General features: G+C 40.7%; 1 protein-coding gene across 2 annotated transcripts; it reads left to right on the plus strand.

Annotated features, from left to right (window-relative positions):
• Positions 1–646: 646 nt before the first annotated feature.
• aldh8a1 (aldehyde dehydrogenase 8 family, member A1) lies at positions 647–7,095 on the plus strand. 2 transcript variants are annotated; one of them, XM_085247327.1, is made up of 7 exons: positions 647–929; positions 1,700–1,876; positions 2,070–2,225; positions 2,316–2,465; positions 3,132–3,388; positions 5,799–5,960; positions 6,051–7,095. In XM_085247327.1, exons 1-7 carry the CDS (start codon positions 746–748, stop codon positions 6,501–6,503), a joined length of 1,539 nt encoding a protein of 512 aa, XP_085103453.1. In that variant the 5' UTR covers positions 647–745; the 3' UTR covers positions 6,504–7,095. The 2 variants fall into 2 exon arrangements, with proteins under 2 accessions (XP_085103453.1, XP_085103454.1); XM_085247328.1 differs by having other exon boundaries at positions 648–892; positions 1,729–1,876.
• Positions 7,096–11,304: the final 4,209 nt, after the last annotated feature.

The raw sequence follows: 11,304 nt of genomic DNA on the forward strand, positions 1-11,304 counted from the left end.
GCCTCAGAAGCCCTATGCACTAAACTGTGAACTGAATGATCAAATTGAGCTAGCGCTGCAAAAACTTATGAGGGGTGTGGATGTTTAAGTTTTTTTTTATGACCAAAAAGTATGAATTAGTGTAATTTATAGTTATAATTTGAAGTATATCAGTAGAATTCAACTAAGGGGGTACAGTGACATCCCTCGGCTGCCCTGGACCTCCAAGGCCCATCCAAGATTGTGAGGCCATGCATGCAATGTCCATTTAAACTTATAGACAAGTAAATAGTGTCATGCGACATATACCTGACATTTTGTGTCTGTCACCTCATTCATTTAACCACCAGCAGGAGTAGATCACCCAGTTTTATGATATATGAAGCAGCCTGTGAGAATAAACATAAAACTTTTCAGACCTCTGCAGTTTTTCTAAACACACCTAAAGTCACTCAGATGCTTGAATATTGCCTATGAACACTGGAAAGCCACATTTATCTTAACTATCTGAACTTTGTGTTGAGCAGACATATTGCCATGATATTAATTAAGGTTCTCTTTAAGATACTGTGTGTAGAAAAAGTGTTTATTCTTTCAGGCTCAAAGATCTGTGTGAATAAGGTCTGATAAAGAGTTAGGCAATAGGATCATCAGAGAGTAAGCCCCTCCTTTGGAGGCCCAGTGTTTGTCAGGTTAGCAGTACGTGCAGTCATCGTTTTCTCTGGGAAGTGAACTGGTGTTACTTTGGCGCCTGTAATTAACAAGCATGTCGAAAACGTCAGAAGAGCGCTCACTTTTGGTTCTGGAGAACTACATTGGAGGAAAGTTCGTCTCTTGTCGGAGTTACATCGACTCCTACGACCCGTCAACTGGCGAGGTCTACTGCAAAGTGCCGGACAGTGGCAAGGAGGAGGTGGGGATCAAGTTAAAACCATCTGCAAAACCAAGAGGTTGAGATTTGAATGAATCCTTGCATATGTTTAGACATGTTTGTATAAGTCCTGCTGTGTGTTTGCATTAGGCTGGACTGACAGCTCTCTGCAGAGCTGTCTTATTTAAATACAATTTCTTTTTTCTGTACTAAGCTGCAATATCACAACATTTGCACAAGAATATTTTTTGCATTGAGTTGGATTGCTTGTTATTACAAATCCTGTTGTCAGATTTAAAGGCCTTTGACTCAGCAATATTAGTACATTTTAGTGTATGTGTTTTGATGCATGCTTAATCATCCAGGTAGGAAAGTCCCAGAAAGTCTATTGTGTTCATCTAGACATTGCATTATCACTGGGAGAAATTTTTGTCACTCATCCGAGGGACTTCTTCCGTGTCAGGGACTTAAGAGATGAACAGAACAAACTTTCTGAATGAGGTTTGAGGTTTGAGGTTAGTGCGTTGCATAAAATGTGGTTTCAGAAAAAGCTACCTTTGAGCTTTGCAGAGCAAGCAATCAAGTAATCATTAAACACATCAGTTAACTTCAGCTGTTCATGTTTGACCTTCTTCAAAAATGTAGTGTTTTGTTGAAATGCATCCGTGTACATATTATTGTAGTTAACAATATTCTTAAGTCCTCTGAACTCCTTAGAAATTAATATAAAGGATCAGCTTTTTAAGATTTTAAGAGTGTATCAATAAAATGTCACTTAAACAATCCTGCGTATTCTCTCAAAGTGGAATCAAGCTCTATTCTTGGACGTGATCGTGCTTAATTGTGCAGTTTGCTTATACCTCATCTCATGCCTGCAGGTGGATGCAGCAGTGGCAGCAGCTAAAGAAGCGTTCCCCGAATGGTCTGCATGCAGCCCAGAGCAGCGAGCGAAGATCCTCCACAAACTGGCTGACCTGATTGAGGCCAACCTTGAGGAGTTTGCACAAGCTGAGTCCAAAGATCAAGGTTGCTTAGACTGTCTTATATGTTGCCACCTTAGAAATCAGGTCACTAATGCAGGAATAGAAATGAGTGGCTCAGAAATCACTTTTTATTAATCAAATACTGATTCATGAATGTCTAATCTTGTACTCTGTCTCAAAAATGTGTAGCCAACTGCTTCATTTGCCCTTTGATGCTCACTTCAGAATCTTTGTAGGTAAAACGATAACAGCTGCACGGACTGTGGATATTCCCCGGGCAGCGTACAACTTCCGCTTCTTTTCGACATCCATGCTTCACCACACCACCGACTGCAGCCCAATGTACCACATGGGCTGCCTGAACTACACTATCCGCTGCCCCGTGGGAGTGGGTGAGCACTTAGGCTGCTTGCAGTGAAACCTTCAGATGACCCATTTGTCCTGTGTATGTGCTCTTAAATGGCCTTTGGTGTGTTTTTTAGCTGGTTTGATCAGTCCCTGGAATCTGCCCCTGTACCTTCTGACCTGGAAGATTGCACCTGCAATCGCTGCAGGCAACACAGTGGTGGCCAAACCCAGCGAGATGACCTCTGTGACCGCCTGGATGCTGTGCAAGTTGATGCAGCAAGCAGGTAGGACTACAGGACCCACAGTGCAATGTCATGCAGATGGAGTTAAAGCAAAGCAAAAAACATAACTCATTAAGGTATTTTTTTTAATCTGCAAATAATGAACAGATATGAGTACAGTGGTCCCTCGTTACTTGCGGGAGTTACGTTCCAAAAATAACCCGCAGTAGGTGAAATCCGCGAAGGAGCCAACTTAATTTTTTTACAATTATTATAGATGCTTTGAGGCTGTAAAACCCCTCACTACACACTTTATACACTTTTCTCAGACAGGCACGAACATTTTCACACTTTGCTCTCGTTTAAACACTCAAAGTTCAGACCTTCGTAGAAAAATAAGACCAGTATTATAGAATGAAACCGCGCAAAACGTTTCGTCGACATTTTTGTGTTTGTTGGGGAGAAAACTTACATGCATACATGCTAGCGAACGAAGATTTATCTAAATTTGACAAGCTGAACGCATTCTGTACTGCGCAGGACACACGGCACGAGATTGATTGCAATTGTCTTCAGCCAATCAGGACGCAGAACATAATGCGCTGTTAAAAAAAAAAAAGGAAAAATACACAAAAAGCAGCGAGGCTGCGAAAGGTGAACCGCGTTACAGCGAGGGACCACTGTAGTGCGAAATTAATCAGTGGTCTGCAATCGTCTTCATCTCTTTAGGTGTTCCTCCCGGTGTCGTCAACATCGTATTTGGCAGTGGTCCAAGAGCCGGTGACGCGCTTGTTAGTCACCCTGAGGTCCCTTTAGTCTCCTTCACTGGGTCCACAGCCACTGCCCAGCGTATTACCGAGCGGAGCGCCCCCTACTGTAAGAAGCTCTCACTGGAGCTGGGAGGCAAAAACCCAGCTATTATTTTTGCTGACGCAGACTTAGACCAGTGCATCGAGACCACCGTCCGATCCAGCTTTCTCAATCAGGTGAAGACAATATGTGACTGAGGATATTTTTTTCTTTAGGACTGTTTAGCTTTATTTATTTTATTTATGGGTACCATCACTTTTAGTTTTGGCTTTTATATATTATAAACCAGAGGTGTGGACTCGAGTCACATGACTTGGACTCGAGTCAGACTCGAGTCATTAATTTTATGACTTTAGACTTGACTTGAAAAAATGTTCTAAGACTTGTGACTTGACTTGGACTTTTACACCAATGACTTGGGACTTGAATTGGACTTGAACCGGTTTACTTGAAAAGACTTGATATTTCACCCCAAATATAAAATTTAACATGCATATTATATAGAGATTGAAAATGTGACGTCATTCATGGGTAGAACCGCAAAGGATTCTGGGAACTCGTGGCAAGCGGTACTAGCGCACGCAGGCTTTCAATTAAAATCAGTCACACAGCGATAAAAAGAAACACAAAAATGTCAAGAAGCTGTTGTATTATTAACTGCAATAGCCGGTCGCATGACAGCCACGGGAAGCCGACGGGTAAAGAGATCGGTTGTTATCGGATTACGTCGTGGAAGAGAAATTGTTCGAGCCATGTTTCCGAAGTAACAAAGAGGCGACGGATGGCCTGGATTGCAGCCATTCAAAGATCAAATATAACGTCCTAGAACACTCCAGCTCACAGGTTAGTCTGCTCCAAGCATTTACACAAAGGTCAGTCTGCTGTTGTAGTTAATGCGTCATTTTTCTTAACATAATTGGTGATATAGGTTACAAGCAAGTCTGGCGCTGAACAGAAATTGTCGCGCTATGCTCCTTTATTTATTGTGCATAAATAGTGAATTGTCCTGACACAATATTGCGTTTCGCTTCTGTTATTATGGTACATTGACAAAAACACATACTTTTATTCACAGGATAAAACAGGTTTTTTGTGTCACTAATTGCCCAGTACGATTACAGCATACAGTATTATTGTCACTGCTACATTTCTGTGATGCTACCAGAAATTATTTCCACTACTAATTAATTACCGTTGAGCTCAAAGGTTATATTAATAAACTGTTAACGAATGTGTATTTATGAAGACGATTTGTGAGACTGGTAAACTTATGATACGTACGATGGTCTTTCGTTCTACACGGTGCATTTCAAGGTCCTGCACCCATCCGTCGGTAAACTGTACCTGGGCTTGTTGCAGTGACCGGAAGTTACTAAACTTCATGAGTGTATGCACTCACTCCAAGAACCGTATAATTATAAATATGCATATAAATATGCTACGATGAGATAGCTGACTTCATCTAACTAGCAAATGTTGTCCAGGCTACGTTGGTGATTCAGTTTTTTTTAATATGTATGATATTTTTGTCATGCGATTTTAAAGCCGGTCCTACAACCGCATCCAAGAATAACATGCAGCTTATCTCAGAACTGTCGGTGAAAATTATTCTTGGAGCTAGGTTTAATTGAGCTGCATTTTAAAGAGGTGCAATTTCACAATTTGTGTATATTTTCTAAGTTCACTATTTTGTATGTGTTGAGAAAAACACAGATTTAAAAATTACATGGTCTAATATTTACATTTAGCATAACTGCAACATTATTTTTTCATTTTTTTTTTAAAGACTCGAAAGGACTTGAAATTCAAAGTTTCAGACTTGTGACTTGACTCGGACTTTTACACCAGTGACTTGAGACTCGACTCTGACTTGCCTGACATTACTTGAGACTTGACTTGAGACTTGAGGATAAAGACTTGAGACTTACTTGAGACTTGCAAGACAATGACTTGGTCCCACCTCTGTTATAAACTCAATTGACAGGACAGCTGCCCGAGAGTCTTTAGAGCTTCTGTGTCCACAGATTGTTATTTTAACTGGAAATTTGTTGGGGAATGTGCAGCAGTGAAGCACATTTTTACAGAACGAAAAGTTCAAGAAATCATTTCTTTATTACAAGGTTATTAATCTCATGCTCTCCAGATCATAGCTGGAAATGTTTGTTGTCAGTTTAGAAGTGTTAAAGTTAATCTTTTTTTTTGTACTGAAATGTGACGGTAGGTGTTTTTTAATATACGTTAGACTGCAGAATCCGTCACAACCTAACTTGATGAGTTTGATTTGATATGTATAAATTGCCGGTGTGCAAAAAAACTGTAAAACAAAGCCCAGAAGGTCCATTTTTAATACATACTTAACGGGAATTTTTTTTTTCAAATTTTCTTTCATTGAACTTCTTAATGCAAATGAAATGAAGGTGATTATCTGTAACAGGAGTGTGATTATCTGTATGTGTTGAGGGTGTAATAACATAGTTTGTCCACAAGGGGGCAATCACAGCCCAACTTTTTGTCTTAAGGTGGGTTGTCAAAAAACAACTTTCTGAATTCCTCCATTTTTATCTTCTCCATTTCTTCTCCTCTTAGGGTGAAGTCTGCCTGTGTACCAGCAGGATTTATGTAGAGAGGAGTATTTACTCGGAGTTCCTGGAAAGGTTTGTGGCTGCGGCTAAGAAGTGGAAGACTGGTGTCCCCTCTGACCCCAGCAGCAAAAATGGAGCGCTCATCAGTAAAGAACACCTGGAGAAGGTGCTTACATGTAATGCAGAATGTGACTAAACACTTGTTGTTTAAATTTCTGATGTCTGATGTCTCTGATGTCTCCTTTCAAATCCAAAGGTTCGTAGCTATATAGCCCTTGCCAAATCAGAAGGTGGCATAATTCACTGCGGTGAGGGGCTCGACCAGCTGGACCTCCCGCAGCGCAACAAGTCTGGATACTTCATGCCGACGACGGTCATCACAGGCATATCTGACAGCTCCCGTGTCATGCAGGAGGAGATCTTTGGTCCCGTCACCTGCATCAGCCCCTTTGATACTGAGGATGAAGCTGTTGCCAGGGGCAATGGTGTACGTTACGGTCTGTCAGCCACAGTGTGGTCCAAGGATGTGGGGAAGGTTCACAGGGTGGCCCAGCGGTTGCAAGCAGGTCTGGTGTGGACCAACTGCTGGCTGGTGAGAGATCTGAACCTCCCATTTGGAGGAATGAAGAACTCTGGTGTGGGAAGGGAGGGAGGAAAAGATTCCTATCACTTCTTCACAGAGGTGAAGAGTATCACTATCAAGCACTGAGAGAGGAAAGTTTGTTTATTTGTAGAATACAAAAGTCAAAAATGTCTGGAGCGACAAATATAAGAAAACAATCAAATCCAATATAAATTTGCCACCATTTGCCAATAAAGTTGCTGAAATTGCAGTTTATGTTCATTATTTATGGATGAATTGTCAACAAGCCTAAATTTGCAAATGAAAACAACAAAAACTGCTCTTGAGCTTCAGAAATAATCTGTGTCTGTGTGCGCTATAGCCAACCAAAACTTAACAGTACAATTTGTAAATATAGGAACCGCCATTTCCCCAAAGACAGTTTGTCATGCTTCCTGCATGATGACATAAAGATATTTAAAAAGAAGGGGAAAAATGCACTCATCTTGTTATTCACATTTAGGTATCCATGCGCTTCAGGCTGAAAAACCCAGTGACTGAATACGTGTAGCTGAATCTCGTCAGAACAGTGTGTTATGATGGCAGGTTGTGGAGTTCAGTTTGTTTTTAATCTTTACTTTCAATGATGTCATTGTCTTAATAAAATCTGTAACACGGTCTGTAAAAAATGCTGCATTTCTGGTCTGATCGAACTGTTAGAAACAGTTTTACTAACAAACTTGTTGTCTCTTGTACATTTGTGACATCATTTGTCTTTATTTTTCTAAACCGTTCAAACCTCAAGGTCTGCAAACATACTCATAAGTAACTGTTTGACACAGACATGTTTTTATCTCTCAGCTGCTGACGTAGGAGAGGTGAGTAAATGACGAATAGACTCTCCTGCGTGGTTATTGGACAACGTGTTTGAAGATAGAACTGGGCTGGTGGAGACGATTGCTTTCTGGTGCTCTACCTGTAGTGTGTGTGTGTGTGTGTGTTTTTACATTTTTTAAAGGATTATGAGACAAAGATGAATACTGATACTCTTTTACAGTACAAAGTAAGTAGAGGCAAGGCAGAATAGATGTGTGTGTGAATGGGAGTGAGGTAGGTGGAAAGGAGAGGCTGCAAAGAGTAGAGGCAATGATGGTGAATAAGTTTAAATACCTGGTGTTCAACCATTCAAAGGGAAGTTTTGGACACAAAGTTAGAGAGACAGTGTTGGTTTTGACATCTTCAGAGGAGGGATAGTATTGGGCAAAGCATGTTGACTATGGAGCTGCCAGGTAGGAGCAAAAGAGGAGAGACAGAACCAAAGCTCCATCTATGACATCTAATCCATGCTTTCTCTTTGATATATAAAATAATACTAATAGAAACTTAGAAAGGTAAATTCTGGGTGCCAGAAACTTTACATAGCAGGTAACTAAACATGAGTGATGTGACCTCCACTACAATTAAGATTATATAATAATATCTTTCCATGCTAATCATCTGATCAGTGGTGCAGCGTATATGCAGATAATTACGTGTGATGTTGCATTTCCTTTCAATTCAGGAGTGGTGCCAGTATAGGAAAAGTGGGCACGCTGGAGGAGGGGAGGCGGGGGGCCCTATCCTTTTAGCAAGTGTGTACAATCACGTCCCCTGGAGAGCTCTATGTGACACTTAGCACAGAGCCAGGGTGTGGGTCCCACCCTCTGTGTTTTGGCTAGGGACCGGGTATTGTGCTGTGTCACGGTGTATGCCTGCACACACACACACTCTGATGCCTTCCTATACATAGTGTCAAAGTGGATGCCATCCAAAAGTAAGGCTAAGGTGTCAGAGGCTACTTGCTTTCCACTGGCACACACTCCCACCAAACAGGCGTGATGTGTGAAACAGAATGGGAACGCAGTAAGTCAGCATTTATTTCATTTTGCTCCGTTTCCGCCCTTTTTGCTGGATTTATCTTTCATCTTGCCTTTTGTGAAGGTTTCATTGAGAAGGAAAGGCCCCGCTGTAGAAGGACTCGCCCCGCCGTACGTGACTTTGAGAACGCTGCCAATGCCCATTTGAGAAAAAAAAAAACCCCAAAACAAAACAAAGGAAATGTTAATGTCTGTGTTGATTGATTGATACTTAAACATTATAATTATATTACATAAGAAAAAATAGCAAAAAGGGGCTTGGTTCATGAGTAAATCATTGTTTAAGATGTTATCGATACATTTTTACTTTTATAGGGAGCCTTTAACTTTCACTTTAGTTACTGGGCACTTGAAGGAACGATGGTGGCGTCCTTCCATTTTATATCCACAAGTTTTCTGCAATATTTAGCAGAATATATAAACAATCTGTTTTCATGCTGGCTGCAGGGATGTGAGAGGCCTCCTGCAGAGGGGCTTCGCACTCATATGTATGTGCTGAGAACAGTAACAGCCAGCAGCAGTTCTCTCACCTATTCTGGCTCAAACCCAGCACAATAAATCTGTGAAAACTTCTCTTAGCTTCTCTCTTAGTAATTAAAACACAGACACACACACAAAAGTAATTCAAGTTCCCATTTGAAGAGCAGAATGTGAATGTGTGTGCATGACAAAAATCAGAGACCTATAGCAAGAGAGACTGACCTGGGATTATTGCATGTCCCAGATTTTGCAGATTAAAAGCTTTTGGTTTTCCTTTTTTCTTTGATTGCCATGTTTCACACCCTGTCGATAAAAGCCTTCTGTCACGTTTGGGTTTAGGGAATTTTCCACTGCCTGGTCGGCTTGGGTTTTGTGGTAGATAAAGCCCCGAGATGAAGCCGAGTCCTGAGAAAATGCTGCAGTTCAAGCAGGTTAAGCAAACTCAGCCAGCAAACCTCTTGTGTATGTGGAGACAGTGGGAGGGAGGGTGTTACTTGGCTACAGAAGGCTAAATGTTTGCGCTGCATGTCCGTCTCCATGAAGACTACACTATTCACAAGCAAGACAGGAAGAATAAGAATGATCAGCAGTTATTTGCTCTTCATGTGACGCTGAAACCTGAATGGGCTGCTGGGACTGAATGATGTTTTGTTTTAAAAATAAGCTAACCCATATACCTGTGTATTGCATTCTTAATTATATATAGCACATTTTATCATATTAAACCTAAACTCAATATGCTTAACATGTACTTGTATTCATTTTAAACATCTTTAAAATGTTAAACATTAAAATATTGACCATGATTCCATGGGGTACGTTTGCCCGGTTGAGTCAGGAAGGACTGCCAACCTGAAAATCTGCCAAATCAAACATACGGAGCAACCTGCTGTGGCTTAGACCTGTTCTTCTTCTGGACAAATTCAGGGAGCAACTGAAAGTAGCTTCAACTCATCAGCTGAAACTCAACCCTTTTTCTTAGCCCACGTTTGTCCCAGTCCAAAGTTGGTGCATATAGTTATCAGCGCTTTACACCCAGATTTTAATGCTTAATCAGACCAAGCTGCCATGGCGACAGCGTCTTGCTGAACTACTACTGCTCAGATTTAAATGGCACTTCTTGCTTTTCTGTGGCGTTGTGCTTTATTTTCCTGGATTGCGGTAATATTTCCAAAAAACCTGAACTCGAGGTACACGGTGGTTGGCAGGAACGCTGTGGCCTAGATCTATTCTTCTGGACGAATTGAATTAGTGATGTGTTTGTTCTGATTATATATTACAGCATTATGCTTATTAGAGCCAGTATGTCATTTTACCACTGAGCACGCATCTGCTTTGTACTTTCTTGCATTTTTTTCATTGAATAAAGAGATTTTTTTTAAAGTATGCTTTCAGCTCATATCTGCTCCTGGACTTAATAGTAAAATTAGACCATGATGTTATTATGAGCACAGGAACAACAGGATGTATTTTTCTGCACTGAAAAACAAAACAGGTAGGCAGTGTGTGTATGGCCAAGACTCTTAAGAGTCTTAAGAAGTAGACCAGGACTTTGGGTCTTTATACATTTGTACTAATAACTGTTTTGGATCTTCCTCAGCCTACATGTTTGCTCCCAGACTATTGTTTGGACAAAGTGTGTTGAGCACAGTTCAAAAATTGCATCTAAACTAGTTTGGCATTTACGGTCCTCAGACAGCTATAATTCTTACCTTCAAATAGGTTTTGCTCATTATCACTAACATCTCACCACTGGGAATCCTACATACCCATTTTAGAAGATGAATTAGCATTTTATTCTCCTAACACCATAATACAAGAACAAATACAGCACTCTGTGGACAGCGGAAACAGCTACAGCATAACTGCAATTAGGTCTGCCTGCTGATAAGGCAGACGCATCTCGCACGATTACCATATCTCTGAGACTTTTATGCCCTTGCTGGATATCACTGAACAGCTAAAGTTGTTTTCACTGGCATTGTGTAACCAAGGCAAGCATTAGAGGACACAGACATTTGGGTCAGCTGCAGAAGAGCAAACAATGAAAGGAAACCAGGTCAGCACAGAAATATTAGATGTTTATACAGGATTTTACTGTATTAAAAAAGTGCTTGAAGAGCAGAAAGTGTTCATAAAAGACTGAACGGGAGATATTTAAAGTTCCTGCTCTGACCTATTTAACAGGAAGCTTAAAAAAGGACACTTTTTCTGTTTTTCTGACATGATGACAAAAAAATGCAAATATTACACACCTTTTTCCATACTCTGATGACATATGTGGGGCAGGTTTTAAAATTTGGCACTTAGACTGGGGATCAAACCAACCACTCCATGATTAGTGGGCGATGAAAATCTTTGGGTATTGTTCACCAGCTACATGTTTTGTTGACTGTTCCTCTGATCTAAAGAGTATAACAGTTTAACCCTCTCGAGGCATGCGTTGCCGATTTGCAACAGTTAAAAACTAACAACCTGATTGCCCCACATACATATTTTATGAGGTTTTTTTTACTCAGAAGTACCACTGCAGGACTTGGTTGTGCATTAGC

The sequence above is a fragment of the Mchenga conophoros genome, linkage group LG15, assembly GCF_057382185.1.
Source record: "Mchenga conophoros isolate Kocher_MC1m ecotype Shallow Benthic linkage group LG15, M_conophoros_male_GT1.1, whole genome shotgun sequence".
NCBI classification, from domain to species: domain Eukaryota; kingdom Metazoa; phylum Chordata; class Actinopteri; order Cichliformes; family Cichlidae; genus Mchenga; species Mchenga conophoros.

Bases quoted from the DNA above. Each gene is read 5' to 3' on its own strand.
- aldh8a1 (XM_085247327.1), top strand. From the start codon at position 746: ATGTCGAAAACGTCAGAAGAGCGCTCACTTTTGGTTCTGGAGAACTAC. The intron at 2,466-3,131 runs GTAGGACTACAG...TCATCTCTTTAG, and splicing joins CAAGTTGATGCAGCAAGCAG to GTGTTCCTCCCGGTGTCGTC. The intron at 3,389-5,798 runs GTGAAGACAATA...TTCTCCTCTTAG, and splicing joins GATCCAGCTTTCTCAATCAG to GGTGAAGTCTGCCTGTGTAC.